The following is a 23,417-nucleotide window of genomic DNA, read 5'->3' on the forward strand; positions in this document are numbered from 1 at the left end:
GATGTATTTATGAATGTATTTATAATGTTATGAATTCTAGGATATTCTGTTTAGTTAATAATTCCCTTGCATGCATGTTTGGGGGGGGGAGGGGTGTAATTGTGGGTGTAACCTCCTTCCTTTTACTCTTCTCTTCTTAAGGCCTGACTGTAGATTTTTTCGAATGCTTATGTATTCATCAACTTTAAAATACACCATTCCTTTTCCAAATTGCACATATGAAAACTTTTTATTCTAATTAATCTGTACACAACAGATGTAGATGGCATCACCTTACCTAATTCACACTGCTCGCCATTGAAACCCGGCAAACATGTACAGATGTAAAATGAACCACGTGGATAGCAGGTACCACCATTAAGGCACGGATTGCTTTTGCATGGATCCTGGCCTGTTAAACAAGTAGAAAAAGAAAATTTACTCTCTAGTCTTAAAGAACTGATGTGCTGTTGGATTTTGGAAGAGACAACATATTTCCTCATTTCTGCTTTGATGTAGGCTTTACTGTAGTTACAGAAACTATAATAACATCATAGAATACTACAAATAAAATAATTTTGTAAAACAGTAAAGCTTATCATTTCCAGGCATCACTATTTTCACCTTTAACAATAACATGATATTTACTATGAACACATACAAATCATTTTCAGGATTGTTGCATCTTTTTCATAGTACTTTGTACTATATTTGGCAGTCATGTTATTCTATTGAGGATTTAGTTGGCATGACATGACAATTATAGCTGGAAATAGTTAAAGATATGCAAAATGAATGGAGAATGCATTTTTTTGAACAAGGTTAGTTTATGTAGAATGACTGGGTACACAGAACATATATCTCTTTAAAATACTAGCTAGCATCTCTTATTTCATTTTATTGTATTTAATCAATCAATGTCCACAAAGTCTTATTTCTTTGAAAGGACGTTTTAACACAAACACATTTCCCAGTTGTCTATCTTTAAGGTACACTTCAAGAAAACAAATAAATGTACTAAATACATTCACAACTGCACTAAAACATTAGAATAAAAGCTTACCTGCTGTGGAATCCTCAGTTGTTAGGGGAGTTATCATTTAAATAGCTTTTCCTTGCAGAGCTTTGACGCCTTCTAGTGATGTTTATTTCAACTGAGTTTAGACACTTAGGTAATTGCATTTGATTTAACAAATAAGAGTAACCACTCATACAAACAGAAACGTAATACATAGCCATTGCAAGTATCAGCTTTTCAGAGTTAGAATAAAACCAGGAAGTCATTCCTTCTGCGATATAAGTCCTGGCTTTCTTTGAAAACTTACAAAGTGGTTAAGAAAGTTCTCTATTAACCTAATTTTATTCAGAGACATGAGAAAAGGTCACACTAGTGGCTATGTTTTTGCAAGATGCTTTAAGAAATAACAAATAAGTAACATCTACTTTATTGTTGCAAGTCAAACATTTAACAGAGCAGTCTTCTTAAAGTACTCAAGTTCCCTATCCAGCCACTAGAAAGAAGAAGGTTCAGAAAATCCTGTTTGCATAAATTTGCACATGTAATTAAATGGGTAGAACCTTGCTTTGCAGGGCTTCAAAAGAACCCGATCATCTCCATAAAATAGGGTATTTGTTTTAAGACTGCTTCACTGAATGTCCAAAACGCAGGGATAAGTTAAGGACTTAAGTATGTTTATTGTGGGTTTATTGTCTGGTGGTCCTCCTAAGGACTGGATATTTCCCCAGTAAACATTTTCTGAATGACAGCTACCTGGATAATTGGAGGATGAATAATAAAAAAAACCCACAATATTAAGCTAGTTCAGATAAATTATGAATCGAAGCCGCGCTACTCAAACTGATCTTACTTGCATCATCTGTGCATTTTGTGAAATGATGCCTAATAACTGTTATATAAACCAAAATATTGTGGCAAATGATGTCTAACCAAAAGATCTTTAATTTATGTGAGTCAGATACTGCATCAACCAGTTAAAACTGCGGACAGCTGAATTTGCAGAGCCTCAGTTTTCTCTTTGTCTGGAAAATAATCTGGTAGATTAAAAGTAGTTCATTTTTATAGAAAATTCTGATGCTATCTAAAATGCACACTAGATCTATTCTCCAAGTCAACTGCAATATGTTATAAAAAGCTTACCTATAAATCAACTGTGTATGTGCATGCTATCATCATGCTAACACATAAAACCTATCAGATAAAATAATTATATCTATCTCCATCATAAATTTGAAAATTAAGTAATGACAGCTGAATTCTCTACCACAGTCAATGTTACCTTCCTGCCTTTTAGAACTGGCTAGTCACCTTAAGTCTGATCCAGAGCTCCATCTTGCAAATATCCAAGGAGCCACTGAGCTTGGGTTCTAGTTTCCCCATTCTCCTTAATTTTGTACACAGTCATGCTGTTCTCAAAGCTTGAGGCCCGTAAGTTTTGATGTACTTCAACAGTGTTTCAATTGTCATACCTCTTATCACAGTTAAGAAAACATATACAAGTATCAAAACGTACATGACTGATCAAATTTGGAAGTTACCTGGTATTTGCACTGCTGTGCCTTCAACTGAACCCACACTGGTGCCAATCTGGAAATCTGATCCATTAGTAACTTCAAGAAGGGAAAACGATGAAGTTACAAGTTCAATAGTGTTTAGCTCCTCAGAGCTTATGGTCGTCTGTTTATTCTGATAAGGATCGTTTCCAGGGGCTGTGCTACTTGTTGCAATGTTAGAATAAACTGTTGTGGTCTCCTCTTGCACAGAGAAAGCTGATTGTGTTTCCATGCTCCTATGTACAGGTTGTGAAGATGAAGTTAGCATTGTTACTGCTTCCTGTTCAGCTTTAAATCCTCTACCTCCTACACTATCAGGTGAACCCAAAACAGGTGTGGAAAAAAGCCACGGAACTTCTCTCTCAGTACTGCTGTCATCTTCTTGACTGGGCTCTTTCACTCTCTCTGAAGAAGTTTCAACTTCTATTGTGCTAACTCTCGGAATATCTGTGCTCACTGTTTCTCCAAAATTCAAAAAAGCAGTAGGGAAGACATGTATTGATGGAGAATCTCCAGAAACAGTAGCTTCTTCATCAACAACCAAATCAGTTACAGAAGTCTCTGTCTCCTCTGTCCTCTCTGTTACAAGTCTATTAAAATGAGTACTTTCAGTAGTTGTGCTTTCTGATTCAGCCTCAGGAGAAAATTCTAGTAGAGATTCCGTTTTATCGAGAAATTCTGTAGTGGGTGGTTTAAACGTTGCTGCAATATCAGAACTAAGCTCTCTGAAGGTTTGTTCTGATGAACGATTGGACTGATCTGAATCCTTTGATGACAAAGTACTTGCAATGACAACTTCAGGATATTCAGACACTCCATTAACTAACTGAACAGTTACTGAGGATTTAGGAGTTTGAGGTACAGAATAAAATCTCACTGAACCTGTTTCCTCAGATTTCGTTGATGTCTCTTTTGTGCCTATATAAACTGTAGGATGATTTTCTTCATTCTTGCTAGATGACACAGTTATATGTTGCGATGTATGCTGTGTGGTGACAGTACTTACATCAAGCACGTTGTCCGTAAAAGCCTGTTCCATCTCAGTGGTTAAATACGGTCTAAGGGAAGGAATTATAACCTTCTTATCATCCAGTTCTTCTTGGGTCATTCCAGAAATACCAGAGCTAGAGATGGCTTCACTTTGATCTGCTATTACTTGGTTGTTTGCTGAAGTATTTAGCTCATAGGTGTCGTCCGTTGTGCTTGCCAGATTAACATGCTCAGTCACAAATTCAGAATCTTTAGATTCATAAGGCACATGAGGGCTTGCCAGTGATGGTACTGTTGGAAGGACAATGCCCAGTTCAGAGAGTTCAGTAGTGAGGAAAGTTTCTGTTGTAAACTCCATGGCATCCCCTGAACCCAAATCCTTGTCATTTAATTTCAATTTGTGCTCAGCTGTTACTAACCCACTATTTATTGGCTGACCAGAAGTAGTCAAGGAAAGACCATCATCAGATCCCACTGAATTCTCTTTGTTTAAGGAAAAAATAGGTGTTGAATCATATTTCTCCATTTCAACTTTCATGCTATCATGACTGCTATATGTTGATTGTATGGCAGGATTTGCCACGGTCTGCACGCTTATTATATCTTCAGGCATTGATTTGGAGTGATCCATGTCGATAATTGTTGTTTCTTCTGATGTGATTTCAAGTCGTTCTTCAATTAGTGTAATATCACCATAAACAGAAACATTCAGTACAACATTTCTGTTATCATCAAACACTGGAATATTCTTCTCATATATCCCATTATCACTTGTTAGTTCTTCTGATGTAGTTGTCCTTAATTCAGCAGCAGTCGGACTTGTCATGATCTCTTCTTCTTCTGTAATGAGGGGCGATAATCCTGTGATCACAGTTTGTGATCCATCTATTGATGCCTCTGTTGCCATAACTTCAGAATAAACTTCCTCAGGAACACTAGATGGAGCATTCAGATCTACTTTTGCCATAAGGGGAGTTGACAAATGGGTAAATGTATCAGGGGAAAATGAATCTGAAACATCAACCCAGCCAGATCCTTCTCCAGAGCTTTCAGGTAATACTCTGCTTGGCATTTTTGGTGTTGATGTTATGAGTGATTCTTCAGTTTCAAGACTAGGAGCTCCACTGATTAATACAGAAGCAGGAGTTAAACCATCTCTAATCAGCAAATGTGAAGTTTCCTCTTGAGAAACATCTCTGGAAGTAGTTGTTGTCCTGTATGTTTCATTTTCTCCTCTCCTATAGCTAGTTTCTGTACTGTGAGGTTCTTCAGTCACAACGAAATATTGTGTGACTTCTTTTACCTCTTCAGAGCTCTTGGAATTCTCTTCTGTAAAAGCTGGGGAACTGGTGACCACTGAGTTTGTTGTTTCTGAAATCAGCTCTCTTACAGCACTTGTAACTTCTTCATTAACTTCAACATTTGATTCAGTGCTTCCTCTTTCAAAGTCTTGTGTCTTGTCAGTTGAAAATTTGGATCCCACATTTGCAGGATGAAAAGTTTGGGGACTTAAAGTACTTGTAACTTCTTTGACAGCCAATGGCACTATAGAAGGAATAACAGTAAGGTCATCTCCTGATCCTTGTCCTGAAAATAATAGATCACCGATGATCTCATTATTTGTTGGCTTGTCTTCTTTAGGTGTCAAGAGTGATCTGGGAATATCTTCGGTAGGGAAAACTTTTTGTCCCAACTCGTTTTCTCCTTCTGTATCTGTAACTGAAGAGCTTATGTATTTGTTTTCAAACTTTACAGACTCAGTTACTCTATCATCATTAAATTGCAAAGATTCAGTTTCTAAATTCTTTTCTCCTGAATATGGCCTTACTGTGGGAACATTTAAAAATTCTAGCTGTTCAAGTTTAGATTGTGTACTTTTAAAGAATGGGTCTTTTGTTGTTTCTTCAGAAGATTCTGTAGCTTTTGTTGAGATTTCCCTTGGCCTATCCTCCCCAGAATGTGTGTCTTCTTCTAAAGGGAGTTTTGTAGTAAAAGCTCTTGTTGTCACTTCATCAACAGTTTTCTCTTCCATTTTTATGTCAGTGACCATTATGGTTACTTCATGTTCGGTAGTTGTGACTAGCTCATCAGGTTCAGCAGTGAAGATATAATCTACAGATGGCGTGCTAACAACTTCTTTGTCGTACTTCTCTTGTATTTCTGGTCTCCTAGCCAGTGCAACTGTTGTTTTTGTAAATGATTCAGTGACAGTCTCTGCTTCTCCAGACCCCTGATCACTAAATGAGAAATGAGTTCCAAGGACTTTTTCAGTAGGTCCATTAGATATTACTTTTGTGGTGCTACTTTCACCTTCTAATTCTTCTCCAGAGCCAAGCTCAGTTTGGAGAATTTTGCCTACAGAAACAATTGAAGAACTATCTTTCTCAGTTTTGCTTTCTGTAGATTCAGTCACTGCTTTTTTACTGCCAATACCATGTGTCACCATGATGTCAGGAGGGGTGTTTTTAACCACAGATTCTGGAGCTGATGTGACCTCACCTGTTTGTAAATATTTAGTTTTAACTCCTGGAGTAACATGAGATGTCACATCTTTTCTAGAACTAGGACTAGATTTTACTTGAGAAGGAACTGTATAAGTTGCTTCTGTTTCCTGTTTTTGTTCTCCTGGATTTCCTGTACTAAAAATATTCTGGGACATCTGACTTACTACTCCAGCTTCCTTGATCAAGCCATTTGACCCAGTACTTAAAACTGATACTGCTAATTTATCAGTTCTTGTATGTTCTTCAGATTCTACAGTTGTATTCTTCAACGAAGCATCTGTGCTGTAAACTTTTCCTTCCTGCTTTTTTGTTTGTGTTTCAGTCACAGGCCTTGACGGAACTGAAGTCAAAGTAGCAGACTCAACGATAACATCTATGTCTCCAGAACCTGGATCAATAAATGGGGAGTCAGTACTTACCACTTTTCTTGTGGGACCCCCTGAAAATATGTCTGCTGGTTCTTCTGCTGATCCTTCATTTATGAAAAGCCTCTTCTCTTTCAAGAGAGGAATGATGGTAACCTTTTTAATTTCAGAATGTACAGTATCTGTTATTGGTACTGTTTCTCTGAAAGTGGTGGGTTCCTGACTTACAGTTCTGACTCCATTAGTAGTGCTTTCAAGTTCATTCAACTCTAATTTTCCCTCTGCAGTAGAAGCTGGATTTTCCTTAGTTGAATAAACAGTGGTCTGCATTTCTTTTTCATCTTCAGTTTTATTTTCAGTTACTATAGAGCTCGCAACTACTTTTTCCATAATAAACTCAGGCATAGATTTGGTGGGAACGGTTACTCCAGAACTTTGATCAACAGCAGAGTAAAGACTGCTTGTTCCTCTAGCCAAAGAAGAGGTGATTCCCAAAACCGTTACCAAATTTTCTGTTGGCAGTCGTGTGCCAGAGCCTAAAGAAATACCTTGCACAGAAAGTTTTTCTGTTACTGCTTTTTCCATTGTCTTTGCTGAAGTTATAGTGAAATCTTCTTCTACATCTCCCGAGCCTTCAGTAACTATAAATGAAGAAGCACTCATCTCGGGCCTTTCTGTATGACTTCTTGTTTCCAGAAGACCTTCAACTGGGGACTGTATATCAAGTTTAACAGTTGATTTATAATGATCTCCTGGAGCAGAAGTACTCTCTTCTGGAATAAGGTCTTTCACACCTATGCCTACAGTAGCAGCATCAAAAACTGCATCCAGAGGCACAGTTACAGCAGAACTTTCCAATGTGAAAGCATTAGGAGTAGAAGTTACACCTGAATTCTTTTCGTCATCTTCCTTTCTGGGTATTGTCACAATTTCTGAGAATACAGAACTAGACAAATCAGATTCAGTGGAGCCGTCCCCAGAAGATTCACTAGTAACCAAAAAGTTCTTTGTGCCTTTAGTAGAGTTCTCCTCCGTTCTGTGCCATATTACAGTCACTTTATTTTGTGGAGACTGCTCATATGAAGAAGTAATCTTTATTGACCTATCCGTTGTGGCAACTTCTGACTCACCGCTATATACAGGTTCTAACATTGCAACATCTGCTGTCGGTTGTGTAACTTCAAACGCCCCTATTATTTCTCCAGCTTTGCTTGGTTGCCTTGTACTGGAAGCTTCAGTTTCAGATATTATGAATGTGTTTGTTTCATTGATTTGTGAAAAGGTTACGTTTTTGGAATGTGCAACACTTTCAATTTGGTCACTTCTGGCTTCCTCAGCTTTTGTGCTTTTAGGTGCACTTGTCACTTGTTGTTTTCCATTGATGAACTGCAAAGCTGGAGGAGTTGTAACATCAGTAGTATTTTCACAGTCTTCCTCCTCTTCAAATTCTAAAAAGTTTGGAAAGAAAGGATCCACTATATAGGATCCAATATATTCAGACGAATCCTGCACAGGGTCTGAAGTACAGGGTTCAGTCTGAGGTGATTCTGCATCAATGTGGGGTTCATCTATTGCATGAGGAAGCATGTGGCGACTGAACAGATCCAAAAATTCGTTCACTGGATGATCTGCAAAAAAAAAAAAGCTTTTCATAATCCCTAAGTGACAGAGATGGTCGTGCATTATAGTAGACATATGTAGTACAAACCACCTACTGGAACAAAAGAAACCCAAAAAATTCAAAATGAAATATATCAAAAGAAACAATGTTTTTCTATTGACACTATGTTAAAGGCTGCCACAGTACTTGACTTTCCAGCTGAAGCATTTGTATACATTAAAAATATTGATTATGTAATCTGTCAATTGCCATATGTGTGTTTAGTCCCAAAACCAGGCCTGAGCTAACTTATCCTACACTATTCAGCAGAGATAAGAAATGTGCAAGATGAAAACCATTCTTAGACCAAACACTGTGATCCTAACCTGCAGCAACTGCCTCTATAGATCTGTGGCACTAGCTAACCTTTATTAAAAATTGAGCTTAGACAAAAGAGTTTAAAACAAAATAGGATGTACAGAAGAACATGCCTCTGCAGCTCCATTTATCCTCAATATGGTCTAGTTCAAATAACCAGTAACACCATTAAAACTCCATCAACCGCTCAGTTCTTTATTCTTGGACCCTCGGTCAGTAAATAAAGACAAACTTCCAGAGCTGTCGCAATTTGGCATTCTAAATGACGAAGCAAATAAGAAAAATATTCTGGATACAAAAATCAACCGTTGTCCAGACAGTAACAGGAACAAAGCACAGTTACTTTTTTCTATTTATCATTCACTCTGAATTATTCACACACAGCCATGTAGTGTAAACCTCTAAATTTTTTTTCTAGGTAGCCAAACAGAAAAAAAGGAGGGAGAAAGTGTTAAGTAGACAAGTTAGTTGCAAAGACCTCATGAATTCCTTCCTGTAACATTTTTGATCCCAAATTCTACAGACACTTTTTAAACGCTCCTTCTCAGCATAAAGATTACCCCAAGCCCTCTGTTCTATATAATTTATGCTACCCTCCTGAAAAAGAAAAAAATTTAACTGACTCAGGAGAAAACCCAAATTTCAGGCTTTCATTGATACAAGGCTCACCCTACTGACTTGAAGCTGGAAACTTTTTCCTGAAACTTTATTCCATAAATGTATCTTGCTTGTGAGTATATGTTTATAACCTTTTTGTCCAAAGCAAATTTATTCTCAGCTGGTATAAACTGATGTAGCTAATGGAGCTCTGTCTACATCTACCGGTAGAGGATCTGAACCAACACAGACGACCTCTCTCTTACAGCATTGTCAGCAACAGTTGCTCCCCACAAAATACTTTCACGTATTCTGTCACACACACTAGATGATGGAGTGCAATGTATAAATACATCTTCCTCTTTAAAATAAGATGTAAAAAAATGAACAAAAGATAGGTAAAATATTTCATTAGCTTGAAGTAATTCTCCTAAGTATGAGCATCATTTTACCTGTAGGACTACTGAGCCCTCAAAGATACAGTAATCAGGTGATCATTCTGGAAAAGAATGTATTAAATCATATTAAACCAACTCATAACTTTGTGAGAGGCCTGTGATTCTTCTGGGGTCTTTTGCGCATGCAATGGACTGCAACTTGGGTCTGGAAAGGTCATTACAACTCTATTAAGAATTAATGTTTTAATATCTCACCTTGTGTTTACAGTTAAACTTATGAAGTATTTACTGAGTGTTCATTTTGACAAACTTCCCACTGAAGGGTAAATGGCAGCTTAAGGTCTGTTTTACAAAGAACATGCAATAAGGATGCCTTGAATTTGAGGCTTTGATTTAATTATCAAACAACTTGGGAAAAATTAAAATCCATACCAGCTCTTTAGAGAATTAATCATCTTCAGTGCTGTGTATTTCCACTAAAATAATCAGACATAGTAGTTTTGATTCTTTGTACAAGTCAGAGGTACAGAACTAAGCTCAGCGTTCCCAGAGCAAGGAAAAAAAGGTTTCTTTATACCTCATTTCTGCCTCAGCTGTTCTGTACTGCCTCAATGAAGTCAGGTGTTTACCTCATCCAGAATTATGACAGCTCTGTCAGATGACTACAGAACTGAAACTCCTCCTCTCTCCCTGACATGGACTTGTTTAGAGTTGTTTTATTCAGTGCTTGTGGAGAGAGAATTTTGCCCTGCTCCTTCCTTCAGTAGCTCTGAAATATTTACAGAGGCTGCACGCTGCCACAGGAAAAATACAGCTTCTGCAGTCATTCATTTGAGTTTTCCCAGATTCACTTTACCTTTCAAATTTTGCTCAGCAGAAAAGCAAGAATTTAGCCATTTGTCCACGATTTGCCATCTGGCAAGGAGACACAAGTCTACAACTGAGCAATAAAGTCACTTTCAAAATTCACAAATTTTAGCAAACAGCAGTTCTGGTCTATATATTTAGGGGTCATATTTTCACAAAAATGAAAGCTCTAACCAACACAGGTTTGTATCTTTTTAAAACTGTGAATGCAAAAAATACAACGGAATTAGATACATGAATAAGCAAACGGCAAATTCGACCTGGTAGGGAGCTTTAAGACTTTCTGACTCTCAATAAATTTACTAAAAAGTAACTTCATCAAACATACAGTGCCGGAGAATTACACATTCAAATGGGCATGGACATGAATGATGGCTTTTATTGGGCCTACAGCTGAAGAAGGAATATGTAGAAATAACCTGGTGTATTGACTAAATGGAATAAGCATTAATTATGATTTTTGTGATAGTCTGCACAAAGTATATAGCACCCTTTTGCACACAGCTATACATAAAACTTTTTGAAAACCTGGGTGGAACTGGATAGGCTGTAATTTGTAGGAGGCTACCACGACTAACAAGTTCTGACCAGTGTATTATTTTTGTAGCAGTGCACACCTGGGAGTCCCTCAAATTACTAGCTCACGCTAAATCATTTATGGTAGGTAATAAATTTAATGAACAACATCTGTTACAAATTCACCCAGAAGACAGATAAATTCTTATGTATGCAAAGATCTCTATCAGACCTTGCTTTTACTTTGTGAGCTTTTTCAAGATCTCACATGCCACACAGATCCACATAAAAGAACCTTAACTAAAGGTATGATATTCCAAGAATAAACTTTCAGGAGTCTCTTTCATTAAATATTAAGCATTTCCGCTTTGTCTGTTTCAAGAGCAAAATAACCAGTTTTTTAGAAAACACTGTCGCTCAATTCTTTCTAATAAAAATTTCTAGAGCTTCAGTTATTCAGTGTTAGCAAGCCAAATTGCCAGTGTTCAGCATTATTAACTGTGGTAAATTCTCTAAAACCTAGAGATGACCAATAATCTATCTAATAATACAGCTCACATAACCTATTGCTTGTTCTCTAAGAATAAGCAAGACATGGGGATGAAAGCCTGAATTCTATCATAAAACACAAATTTAGGAGGGAAAAGTCTTATCTATTCAACTGGTTTGTTAGACCCTCAGGGCAGACACACAAACATCTGTAGTACTTTTAAAATGGCTGGACAGAGCTGACATCTGTTGTCATTTTTTATGTTCATGCCCCCTTCAACTGAAATGCCCTGTGCAGGGAAAGCCATGCAGATATGAACTTTTTCATAGCAGACAATGTGCAGATTTTAAGGGAAAGGAATTTGGCTTTTAAATATTTGTATAAATAGTTCACACATTATCATGACAAACAAGCCAAAAAAAGAGCACTTGTTCAAGGAGGGGAGTTCTTACTATAATTTCTAGAAAAAGAAATGAAAAATAAATAGTTGAAAAGTGGTAAAGTGGCTAGCAGTTCAGACTGTCAATGCAAACAAGTCCTAGAGCAGATTTATCAGTAAAGCTTTTCGCTGAGGAAAGTGAAGAGGTGTGCAGGGAGTACAGAGATGCAATAGACAGGTGGATGGGTTGTATATGCAGCCTACAACGTTTCTTAATCAATTTAATATATATAGATGTTTTATATCACCTGCATGGAATAGGCATCTATCTCATGGAAGAAGTGGAAGTCCCCCTGACTCCAGGATGCTCTAAACATAGCCACAGGATTTGACTGCTGCTGCAGATAACTACAGAGGGACTGATGGAGGTGGTATTAATTTCTATTCCAATTCATCTAATGACTATTGGGTCTAATCCCAAGCTAATTCTTCACTGGCTGATATAAGAGCTGCGCCAGTATTACTGAAGGGCACGCTGTCTTCCATATGTCCAAACCATTTACAGTATGCCTAGTAATGCCTTTTCTAGAAAAGATTTTTAATATTTTTGGAAGAACCCTGAAAGCCTTTTTCAAGATCATTTTCTGGAGGTCAGGCAGTAGAAAGCATTTTCTGTACCAAGACCCTTCAGATAAGCAGCTGAAGAAGAATGATCAGAGAACTAAATGACAAATAGATTCTCATGCTTTCTAAACTTCCAAAAGAATGAATGATATAATTCAGAAGACTTACAGAGTTAGCACACTTTTGCAAAGTTTCATTCATAATGGGTCTCATTTCTAATCTGAAATCCTGCAGATAACAGAATTCCACCTGCAGATTCCTACAGTCTGCCCAGTGTTTGAGAGAACAACTTGCCCACTTGCTTGTGAGAAATAATACTCTTCAGTCTTTTGTAAATGAACTGGAGGTCAGATATTTGCTGAATTTCGCTGAAAGATTCACAAAATGCTCCATGGATTTTGAATCGGGGCATGTATTTTGATTAGAATGTAGATAAAAAGAAAAGAAAAGAATAAAAAAGCCACTATTTTGGACTGTTTGTGTCTTGAAAGTGTGAGTTTCATTCCATAGCGTGACACCAACACAAACTGCATAATGCTACACTATCAAGAACACATTACCACATGACAGGTTAGCATGAAAAAACAAAACTGTTTGCATTATTCAATTTTCTTTCTGTGCACGATGACCAGAAAATTTTGGTTTTGGCTTCAATAGAATTATATCAGGGAGAATTTAATTCATAGTATGAATAAAATATTAAAATACTGCGTGTGTATGGGTCTGTATCAAGTTTCGGTAAACGTGACATTCTGTAACCCTGACAAGAGGTTATGTCATAACTTACATGCAAAAAGAATAAAAAATGTGTGGCTCAGAAGGAAAAGCAATAAACAAGTTATTTTAAGGTAAAAAATGGGGATTTTTTTTTCTTGTGCGTGCTTGTTAACTACGGTCATGTTAAATGACTTCATTTCTTCCCCTCAGCTATGTATTTTGCATTTAATTTTAGAGGCATTGAGTCCCTAGTCAGCACAAATTTCACCCATATCAGGATTGGATGCACTTCACTACATGGGTGCCATGCAGTGAAATGGCTTCTGCTTTGTTACGTGATCCAGTGCACGATCTCTGATATGTAGTGCCACTGCAGAAAAGCATTGGGCTACAGCCCCCTTTGCCCATCCTTCTACAAATGAAACTCCCTATTTTTTTAAACCTCCCCTCGTGTACTTCATGTTTAAATCTGTGACTAGTTTCGTTCAAAATCTTTAACAAGAATCTACCCTAGACCTCAGTCCACTGATATCTAACTGTCCCGCTTGCCTTTGTAGTTAAACTAAAATAACCATAGATTGATGAAAAAACATGTCACACACATTATTTTGTAACAACCAACACCCACTATCGTTTCAGGACTTTACTCGTTTGTGCTTTACAATATTCTGGTTGACTGATCATTCAGGAGTCTGGCAAAAAGTTCCACATGAGATGAAAATGGGAAATCACTAAAAACAAAATCACAGTCACACTGAGTCTCTGCACTCCTGATGTGGGTTTTGGTTCATGACTCCTCTGTGCTACAGTTGGTCTGCACAGTACCATGATCATTAGCTACTGGAGAAGACTCCATCACACAGACCATCATACTTCTTTCGTAACAGCCTTAAATGTCACCTCCTGTTTGTGACATGCTTTGAAAGCCAGGTCTGACGCATCTGAGGCAAGGAGCAAGGGACAAGTAAAATTGTAATAGCTCAAAGTTGGCACAACATTTTAGTTCATCAACCAGGCACGGAAGAACCATCAGCTTAAGTAAGCCATTATCTTATAGCTCAAGTCAGATGTCTCCGACTTCATACTAGCTATTGATCAGGCCTTTCAATCTTTCTAAACCATTATTCTGAGAAGGGAAATGCAGGCCCAAATTTTAAAAATATTCCATGAAAAGCAAACTGCCTACAAAGAGGATAGATGGAGGTAGATGCATAAATCAGTATATAAGAGATTTTTCTATATTCACAGATTCAGAATGAAGTTCTAGTCCAACCTGTCATATAACATGGATCACATTTTCACCAGGTCCAACACTGTGCTATGAATTGAAGCTATTTTGAAAAGCCGATCCAGATGGAAAATTAATAGAATAGTTTACTTAACATACACATCTGATTAAGACCCCCTTAATCATGTAAACTAATGGCTTTAATCTGTTGACTCAAAATCCTTGCACTTTTGTGGGACGCTTCTCACAGGGTCACAAAAGTAAACTATCAAGAGCAAGTATACTATCAGCAGAATTAAATTCACTCAACAGGTGACTCCACTTCATCTGGAAAATATTTAGGAGTCTTCAAACTAAAAAAGGTTCAAAATGAATTATTTAAACTGTAAAAAAGTTCAGTGAAGCCTCGTATCTGGACTCAGGATCTTGCATGAGGAAAGACTTAAGCAGCTTTACGTCACTTTTCAACTCTCCTGAACCTCTGCTCGGGGAGGGACAAGCTTGGCAGTGTGGGCTAATTCAAGCAGTTTTCTGACTAAAGCTTTCTGAAACTCTTCCAGTGAAACAAAACTCTTACAATTCCATGGGAGTATGTCAGCCTCAACTAATGTTTTGTTTTAAAAGCATACTAAAGAAGCGAAGAAGCAATCTAACAAAATGGCCCTCATAGAAAAAACTATTTCAAATTTTTTGTTTCAAAAAACTTTACATTTAGAATGTTTTTTCCATAAAAATGTTAAGTTTAAATTGGAACAGAATGCTTCAATTTATAGAACTAAAACACTCTGACAACACCTTTTGGGCCATTTTGTGTCATAGGGAAGGGTTTTTTCACTGTTCTTTTCATCTCAATTCAAAAGAAATAAGATTTTGAAATACAGACATTTCCTGCTGAAGGAAAATTGCAAGTGTCAGCCTTCGACAATTGCAGTTCCTCTGATTTGTGCCATTTTGTAATATCACTAACCTTCCTAAGCATGGTCAAAGTGCAACAGTGCTTCAGGCATATCCCATCCCCCTGTCAGGAAAGGGTAGGAATAGTGCCAAGGATCTGGTCTAAGGTGTTAAAGAAACATGGCTACTACTATACGTACTTAAGTAAAAGATAAACAAATGTTCAGAAATAATTAAATTTTTGATTATTTTAATCTTTCTACCTCACATTACACGAGTAGCATGTATAATGAGGTTTAGTAAAATCCAGTTCTTGATTACTATTCAGTCTAAATAAACAAAAGGTTTATTTAGTTCATTTAAAAAGGATCCCCAGCTGGATATATACTTCTAAAAGTTTTGTTAATTTTGGCTACCTTTAGGAACATTTAAGGATGTAGTGAATGTTTCAATAGTTGTTTTTAACCTTCTAAATTTAATCCAAATATATATTTAATTCTCCCTCTGACACTTGAAAGAGAAGTTTGCATTATTAAATCTCACCAGCAATAAAAAAAAACAAATATAGTTTGACCTTGCATAAAACGCGCAACTGCTCAAGCAAATTTTTGAAATACAACATTTGAAAAAAAGAATTTTTGTACAGCTGGCTGGGAAGAAGTTAAAAGTAATTCAAGGTGGGTGGTCAGTCTTGCCTATTCAAATTCACTTAACCAGAATGCTTTAGCATATTTGGGTGTCTGTATTACCATGCAAGATATAGCCCTTTTAAAAACCTGAGTATTAATGGCTGGAATATTCTTTAATTGCAGCCTTTTTACAACTGTACCATTCCCACAAGCTCCAGCTTGCCAGAATTGTTGGCTATGACCAGAAACACCTACGTAACACCTACGTGGACAACTGTTCTGTACAGGGCTCTGGCCTGCATGGTCACATTCAAACTTCTCTGTCAAATTTTAAAGTAATAGACACGATGATGCAAGAACCATATCAGAAATAAAGCAACCATTCTATTTTAAAAGAGTTTCATGAAGCCTTCTGACAATCTCTGGGGTTTTCTCCAGCCTCACTACTTCCTGCATTCTTCCCCATCCACACCATGCCAGTGGTGGGCTTGTTAAGATAAAACAGATGATTGAGTAAAATGTCAAGTAGTTAAAAATGGCAGTCCTGCAGTGTTAAGTTTAAGCCCCAGCAAGTGCAGGATACAGCTCCCTGGATAATAAGTGAATATTTGCCATAGGACGTTCTACGGACAACTATTTTCTTCTCATTTCCTTTCTACTCAAAGATGTCATTAACAAAAGCTCTAACTAGCAGTGTTTCCTCCTCAGTGGACCCTACCGTAACAGTCCTGCCCCAAGTAGCCTTCCAGTGACAACATTTTACTTACTGCCAACGGAGAAGACAGTTCAAAAACTCCGCAGGGCTAAACAACCCAGAACCAAACAACTGGTAAATATTAAATCCTATTCTCCAGCTGAAACCCTAAACAAAGCAAAAAGTCAGACTGTGCAGTCACATGATATCTGGATTAGCTGGTTTGTCTGGATATATATAGAAAAATCCAACTTCACAGGCCAACTCAGAAGGTCGGGTGACAGACAGAAGCGCTGGATGGCAATGAAAACAACTGCTCACCAAAGCTACTTCAGCCTTGATCTTATGTGTGGTCTTTCGTGGATGAGGAGGAAAGAGTAGGAAATGAGCTGGCCTTGCCCGTTCCTAGCCTGCTTTCACACGATCTCTCCGTTACGCTTACACCCAACGGCGTTCTGCACTACGCAAGGGGAACCCCCAAACGCCTCTATTACGCAGTTGGAATGAGGAGCAACAAACTCTGTCCTTATTAATGTGGGTAGAAAGCGGCCTCCACAGCAGATCTGAAAATGACTTGTCGCCACGAAAAGTTGGTGCACATATCAAAATACCGCAGAGGTATAGATAACATTGAAGCAGATGCTGTCCACCATTAGACTGTTCCTGTAGCTGCTCAGCCATGAAATGTCCCATAATGAACATTTATTTCCCTGTCCCTTTCCCTGGTAACTGTCACCAGAGAAATACATTTTGGCTTTAGGAACAAACTTACAGCAGACACATTAACGCTTTTGTGGTAGTTCTAAAAAAATTTAGAATGATATCATACTAGTGTAGGTTATATAAATAAGACAATCTTAAATAAAAAACAACCTTAATTTTTTTTTTACTTACTAGGCATGAGTTAAATTTTCTTTCTTAAACAGTGTCATTTGTTTCAAAGGGGGAATTTTACCCAGCAAAAAATAAAACCAGAAAATATTCTCATATTCCAGTCCTAAAACAGAGAGATAGACAGCTGTGCTTATATATATGGTAATATATCTATGTGAATATATGGCAGATTTATTTGCATATACTGTGCAACAGAAAAGAGGCAAAGAGGCAAAGAGGCAAAGAAAAAGGAAAACAGAAAGGGAAAGGGAAAGGGAAAGGGAAAGGGAAAGGGAAAGGGAAAGGGAAAGGGAAAGGGAAAGGGAAAGGGAAAGGGAAAGGGAAAGGGAAAGGGAAAGGGAAAGGGAAAGGGAAAGGGAAAGGGAAAGGGAAAGGGAAAGGGAAAGGGAAAGGGAAATACAAACTGGCTTTGTTCTGAATAATTCCATTCAGAGAATTGAAGTTATGCTGATTACTCCACCAGATCTAGTCCACAATGTTCTTTTTACTGAAATCTGGAGTAGTTTATGTATATATGCTGCCACTTATCATGAAGCTATTCTGATATCCACCATGATTTTCCAAGCATCTTTCTAGACACCTCATAAGCACACTTTAACTTCTGCACATGCCCGCTGGTCATGCAGCCAGCACTCAAAATCACAGCTGATCAGATGCAGTAATTGGCTACAGTCCCTCTTCCTTTTGTGGAGATATTTAGAGCTGTTAATCATGTGACAACATACACTTATTTTGTCATAGCAAGTTTATTTTTAGCCTTCAGTTTTCTTCACCGAAACGTGACCAAAGCTTTGCAGGAATAGCTCAATGTGTGGCAAACAATCCTTGGCCTTGTGCAAAATGACTAGAGTCACTACAATTATCTTCATGACATCTTAAATGCAAAAATATATTTTAGAATATATACAGTTAGAGTGATTATACACACATATGTTGACATAAATGGCATGTGGATTTTTGCAAGTAGATCTGGGTGTAAGTTTTATTCAGAGAGACATAATGGATTCTATAATTGCAGTTTTAAAGGAGTATGCTTGGAATCACTTCTTGACTTGTGGAAAAAAAAACGTTGAAAAAAATGGATCCATTTGAAATTTAGCCATCGGGGTTAATAAACAGCATTGCTTTGGAAAGTCCAGTGCAATTGAGAGATAAACTCGATTCTCAGTTATACCAGTGTAAGGCTGTAAAAACCCCACTGTTGCAGGTGAAGTGACACCAGTGTAAATCCCCCTTTCAGATGCAACCTTAAAATAAGGAGTGCAGTGTCACGCACTCGAAAGCATTTCAAAAATTAAATACTAAACAATAAATTGATAAATAGTTTCTTTCCATACTCCTGGATCAAGCCTTTGATCCTCACACTTTCCTCAGCTCCGCACAGTGACATGTGTATAGCAGCCAAAATAGAAAGAAGAGCATAGCAGAAAAGGAAGCCTGATGGAGTAGCAGTACTCCAGAATAAGCTTATCAGTGGAGAAGACCTATGCCAGTGCAAGCTACTGTATACCTGTAAAGATTTAACCATTTTATTATTTGGAGCAGGGAAAAGAATATACCACATATACAAAGAAAGAGTTGTTTCTAACCATGTAACCAAATATATATTAAAAAAATAAAAGAAATTGTTTCATTTTTCTTTTAAAAATAAAACTTTTCTTTCCATATTCATTTTTTTCTTGGAAAAAAAGAACATTTGTTTTGGAAAAAATATTAATTTGGTTTTAGAAACATTTATTTTTCAAAAAAAAGACATTTTTGCTGAAAAATGCTTGAGAACTGAAGTTTTCAACCAACTATAGCTAAAAACAGTTCTGTAGCTGTGGTAAGCCTGGTACAGTACTAAAAAAAGGGGGAGAACAGAAAAGATAGACTTTTGACTATAATCCTGTTAGCATAAATTCCACGCCACACTAACGTTGCTAGATGGCTTCTAATTCAGAATTAGGTCACATCTGACAGGCTCTGAATGTGGCCAGAATAACCTGCAAAAAAACATGAACCCATGAAGCCAAATAATTCAACTAAAGTAAGAATAAATAAATGCTTGAGTGATATTCGGAGATGCAGACATATTTTACTTTCATTGATTTTCATAGTGTTCTTAGTTCAGGTTATACATAAACAGCTAGCTTTTCAGGGTAAAGAATGGAACTGATGCCCTCCTGGATTATTTGATAATCCTGATAACACTCAGGCTCGTGCTAAACTGTTATCCATTACGTACACTGCAATGCTCAGCAGTGCTTCTAACTTGGGAATGCTGGACTCCCACATCCAGCACCAACATACAACAAAAACAATCATCATCATCTTTGGCCACTATTAAGTCATTTTCAAATATGATAAATTTGCCGTTATCGTCCTTCTGACCTAATCTATGAAATCAGCTAACATTAGTTGCTGGTCAGAGAAATTCTAACTTATGCTAACTTAGTTCCTGCAAGCACAAAAAGGAGTACCTGCATGAAGGCAAAGCTTCACTCACCCTTACAACTCCGTTACCACTATCTAGTTTCACCAGAGGATATATCTTGTGGTCTTTATTCTTAAGACTAAGGACATTTCCAAGAGACTGCATAATTTTGCTCATAACATTTAATAGTCAGCTAAAAACATCACTGGTGACTCACTATGAAACTGAGTAGCAAATGCATAAGTTACCTAGGGATTATTTCACTCAGCACTTCTCAGAGAGGAAAACAATAGTTTAGACAAAATCCGACAGTAAAAACTTATTAAAGAAGGATGCTGGTCTGTGTATACATGTGCATATTCTTTGATGTTATTTTGACATAGTAATTACATCAAATATGTGAAAATTCCTTTCCCAGAGCCAAAAAGCTCCCGTTGAATCTATGGAACTCTTGCTTGGTTACGGACTACACGAAAAATCCAAGATTTTAGTTAAAAAAATTAAAAATTAATGCTTCTCATGCAGTCTTTTTTTAACCTAGCATTAGATTACAAAGCAATGAAGTGCAGTAGAGGCAATATGAAAGCAGGGTCAGATTATTGGAAGATGAAATTGGTCTTGATCAAGAGCAAACTTCCAATTATATTTTTCCTCCTCAAGGATTTCAGCTGTAACCATTAATGAAGAGAAATTTCTATATGATTTTTGAAATTGAGTCCTCCTCATTTAAGCAAGCGTAATAATATAGCACTGGTCAGACAGGTCCTAGTACAATTCACCACACACCTTTTTTTAAATGTGAATTATTCAGTAGAACAAGATAGATAACTTCAGCTCCCTTTTCCCAAAGGCTACAGGAAATATGTTGCAGACACTCTGAACACATCCTGACTTGAGCCAGGAAATAATTCACAAGTATCTTCAAAGACACTGACAGGTATTATGTATGCTATTGATCAAATTTATCATCTACACACTGCCAAAAAGAGGGAGATGGGAAAAGACTAGCTGTATTCCCTGCATTAGCTGGAAGGAATTCAGTCATTTCAAAGATTCACAGAGATTAAAAATGTGTAAAAAACAACCAAATAAAAAAGCCTAGTGAAAAATGATAGCCTGAAAAACTACATATTCAAAAAGAAAAAATAGCCAACAAGCATTTTTAAAGTGCTGTTATCAGAATATTATCAAGTGACTCTTCTTAAGGGAACGACCTTCTACTAAGAATTTTAGTCTGCGAGTCATTTACAAAAATATCTTTGTTCACATTTCAGGGACTACATCCTGTATTTATCCAGAGTTTGTATCCAATGAATCATTTCATGTAAAGTAAAATGATGTGGTTAACATTTTCTGAAAGTGGCAAAAAGCTGGCGTTTTCAGCATACATACTAGTATTTTTTATAGTATCGATAAATTCAGAAAACTCTGGTACAGACAACCACCTTCCTTAAAAATTTTAATATAAATTCTGGATATAGTCTTTATGTAAAAGACCTTTCATATTTTCTGCAGTACAATTTCTTAAGACTTTCTACATGTGCAGACAACTTGTAAAAGGATTTCTCTTCCTTTACAACAGATGCATGAAAACTACATTGTACCTATGAATAAAATTCTTTCATTTCTCTCATGAATAAAGAAAGAGCTATAAGAAAGCTAGAAATGTGTAATCCCTATGTCTAGATCTCAGATGTTTCCTTGGAAACAATGCAAAAACAGCAGGGAATGTGTAGGCATCCTCTGAATAGTATTTAATGTGAGGGCACTGTTTCTTGTATCTATGGGAGTCTATAAAGGAATGTGAAAAAGGAAATTATTGTTCTATAATAAGTCTTCAGGAAGAGCCAGCAATAGTAGCCTACAGACTTCTTATTAATTCACAGACTTAGTTTTGCTTCCTTGTGAAACCTTTTCAGTATCATTTTGCAGTTCTGTTGGGTATGGGGTAGAGTTTTTTTCTTTTCCTTTTTTTGAAAAAGGAGCAATGTACAAAAAGCTTGAAATTATTACAATTATTTGTTTATTAGTGCTTTCTGTGGTACAGGACCCTACTGCGGTTGAATTTTAAATCTAATTTATATGTGATTGGGCCTACTTTATTTTTAAAAGCCCTCCACTGCACTAGTACAACATAAATATTCTAATGTAGAAAAATTCCTGCTTGATTAATTAAGCAATAGGTCTATCAATTAGGATTAAATATGTTCATTTAATTCCCTATAACACAAACACATTCTGAAGAAAAGAACAGACTAATTTATAAAATGAACTGCAGGTTGTACAGGTTATGAAGATATTCTGACATCTGCCCTCCCCGAAACTATTCTGCTCTCAAACAGCTCATTGGAATTATTATGGTGTAATTACACTGGGGAGCATGATATCAAAATCTGGCCACGGTACTTAGCATTTAACCCTTGAGTTACTCTAAACTAAATGAGAATTTGGCTCAACGTATGCCAGGTTTTAAGAATAATATGAGGAGTATGGTCATTCAGGATATGAAAATTACTTGAGTAGCTATCTGACATTAACAAACCCCTTTCATTCGGAAATGTGTTTCAAAACCATTAGGTGTTTTCCTTTCTTAGCTGAATACACAAGCACAGTGCTAGAAACAAAACATTACTAGAAAGGACCACATTACTAATTCAAACATTGGAATAAGTGCGTTCATGGAAGCAAGGAATGTCCCTTTCTCTGGGACTGATGAGAGCCAGCAGCTGCCATAGTATCAGCTAGAGCATTACAGTTAATAAGGGGACAAGCCCAACCCTCAGTTAAATAAGTAAGAGATTTTGCATTTAATAAGTTGGGAAGTTGTTTCAGGCTACACTGAGCCACTTTTACTATTGTTCCAGCACCTCACCAGAAATGAATTCAGGTCAGTCTACTAGCACAATATCAATAAAATTGTGGCCACAGAATACCACACCAGAATGTATACAAGTCAAGATGTACTTGCAAATTAAATGGTACACAATGTTCACCACATTGCTTAGGCAAATTTGGAACTTGCTTTCTCTTAGATGCATGACAGTGATCTCAAGAGTTAAGTGCTTGCTAATGATGCTAAAAAACTTGCATAAACAGAGAAATCCTAATCGTACACATCCATTTGGACGCATAATCAGTCACTGCATAATAAAGTGGAATGCAATGAATGCAAGAAAGCATCTTTCCTTTACAACAGACTTTGATTTGAAAAAGATCCTAAGAATAAATAATAGGTTTGAGTAACATACACTTATCATTTGAGGAAAGGCAAACAGTGCTTTCAGCACATAAATGAAGAAGTCTCCTCACGTCCTGACACAATAATTAATACACATAATTTTTGAAAAGAACAGCAAAAATAGCATGTAGCACACGTGTATATCACAAAGAACAGTGTCTGGATAGATTTTCTATTGGACCTAACCAGAAGAACTTAAAAGAGAACGACATGAGTACAGGCGACAACAGATGCAAACGTACATGCTCCATGCTTTTAAGCTGGCTCTGGTGCAACTGAAATGCCGCCTGAAAACTGTGTTGCTAGGCATATTACTCCTATCTCTCCACACAGTAATCTAGTCAGGGCATCGCACCAGCCCGACACCCACAGCTCCAGGAGCAGAGCCAGCTTCTCTTCTCCTGGCCCAGAGTATTTCCATGCATTCCCCCAAAAGTTAGCAAAATGAA

General features: G+C 37.0%; 1 protein-coding gene across 3 annotated transcripts in view; it reads right to left on the reverse strand.

Moving 5' to 3' along the window:
• LOC104146479 (versican core protein) overlaps positions 1–23,417 on the reverse strand; it is a 116,073-nt gene that overhangs the window by 27,129 nt on the left and 65,527 nt on the right. For all 3 annotated transcript variants that reach the window (XM_068924648.1, XM_068924647.1, XM_068924645.1), the window contains 2 exons: positions 2,536–8,037; positions 278–391 (listed from right to left, as the gene is read on the reverse strand). In XM_068924648.1, coding sequence (XP_068780749.1) covers positions 278–391; positions 2,536–8,037 — 5,616 coding nt within the window. The remainder of the gene's footprint in view (positions 1–277; positions 392–2,535; positions 8,038–23,417) is intronic.

This window comes from Struthio camelus, chromosome W, assembly GCF_040807025.1.
Source record: "Struthio camelus isolate bStrCam1 chromosome W, bStrCam1.hap1, whole genome shotgun sequence".
In the NCBI taxonomy this organism is placed as follows: Eukaryota; Metazoa; Chordata; class Aves; order Struthioniformes; family Struthionidae; genus Struthio; species Struthio camelus.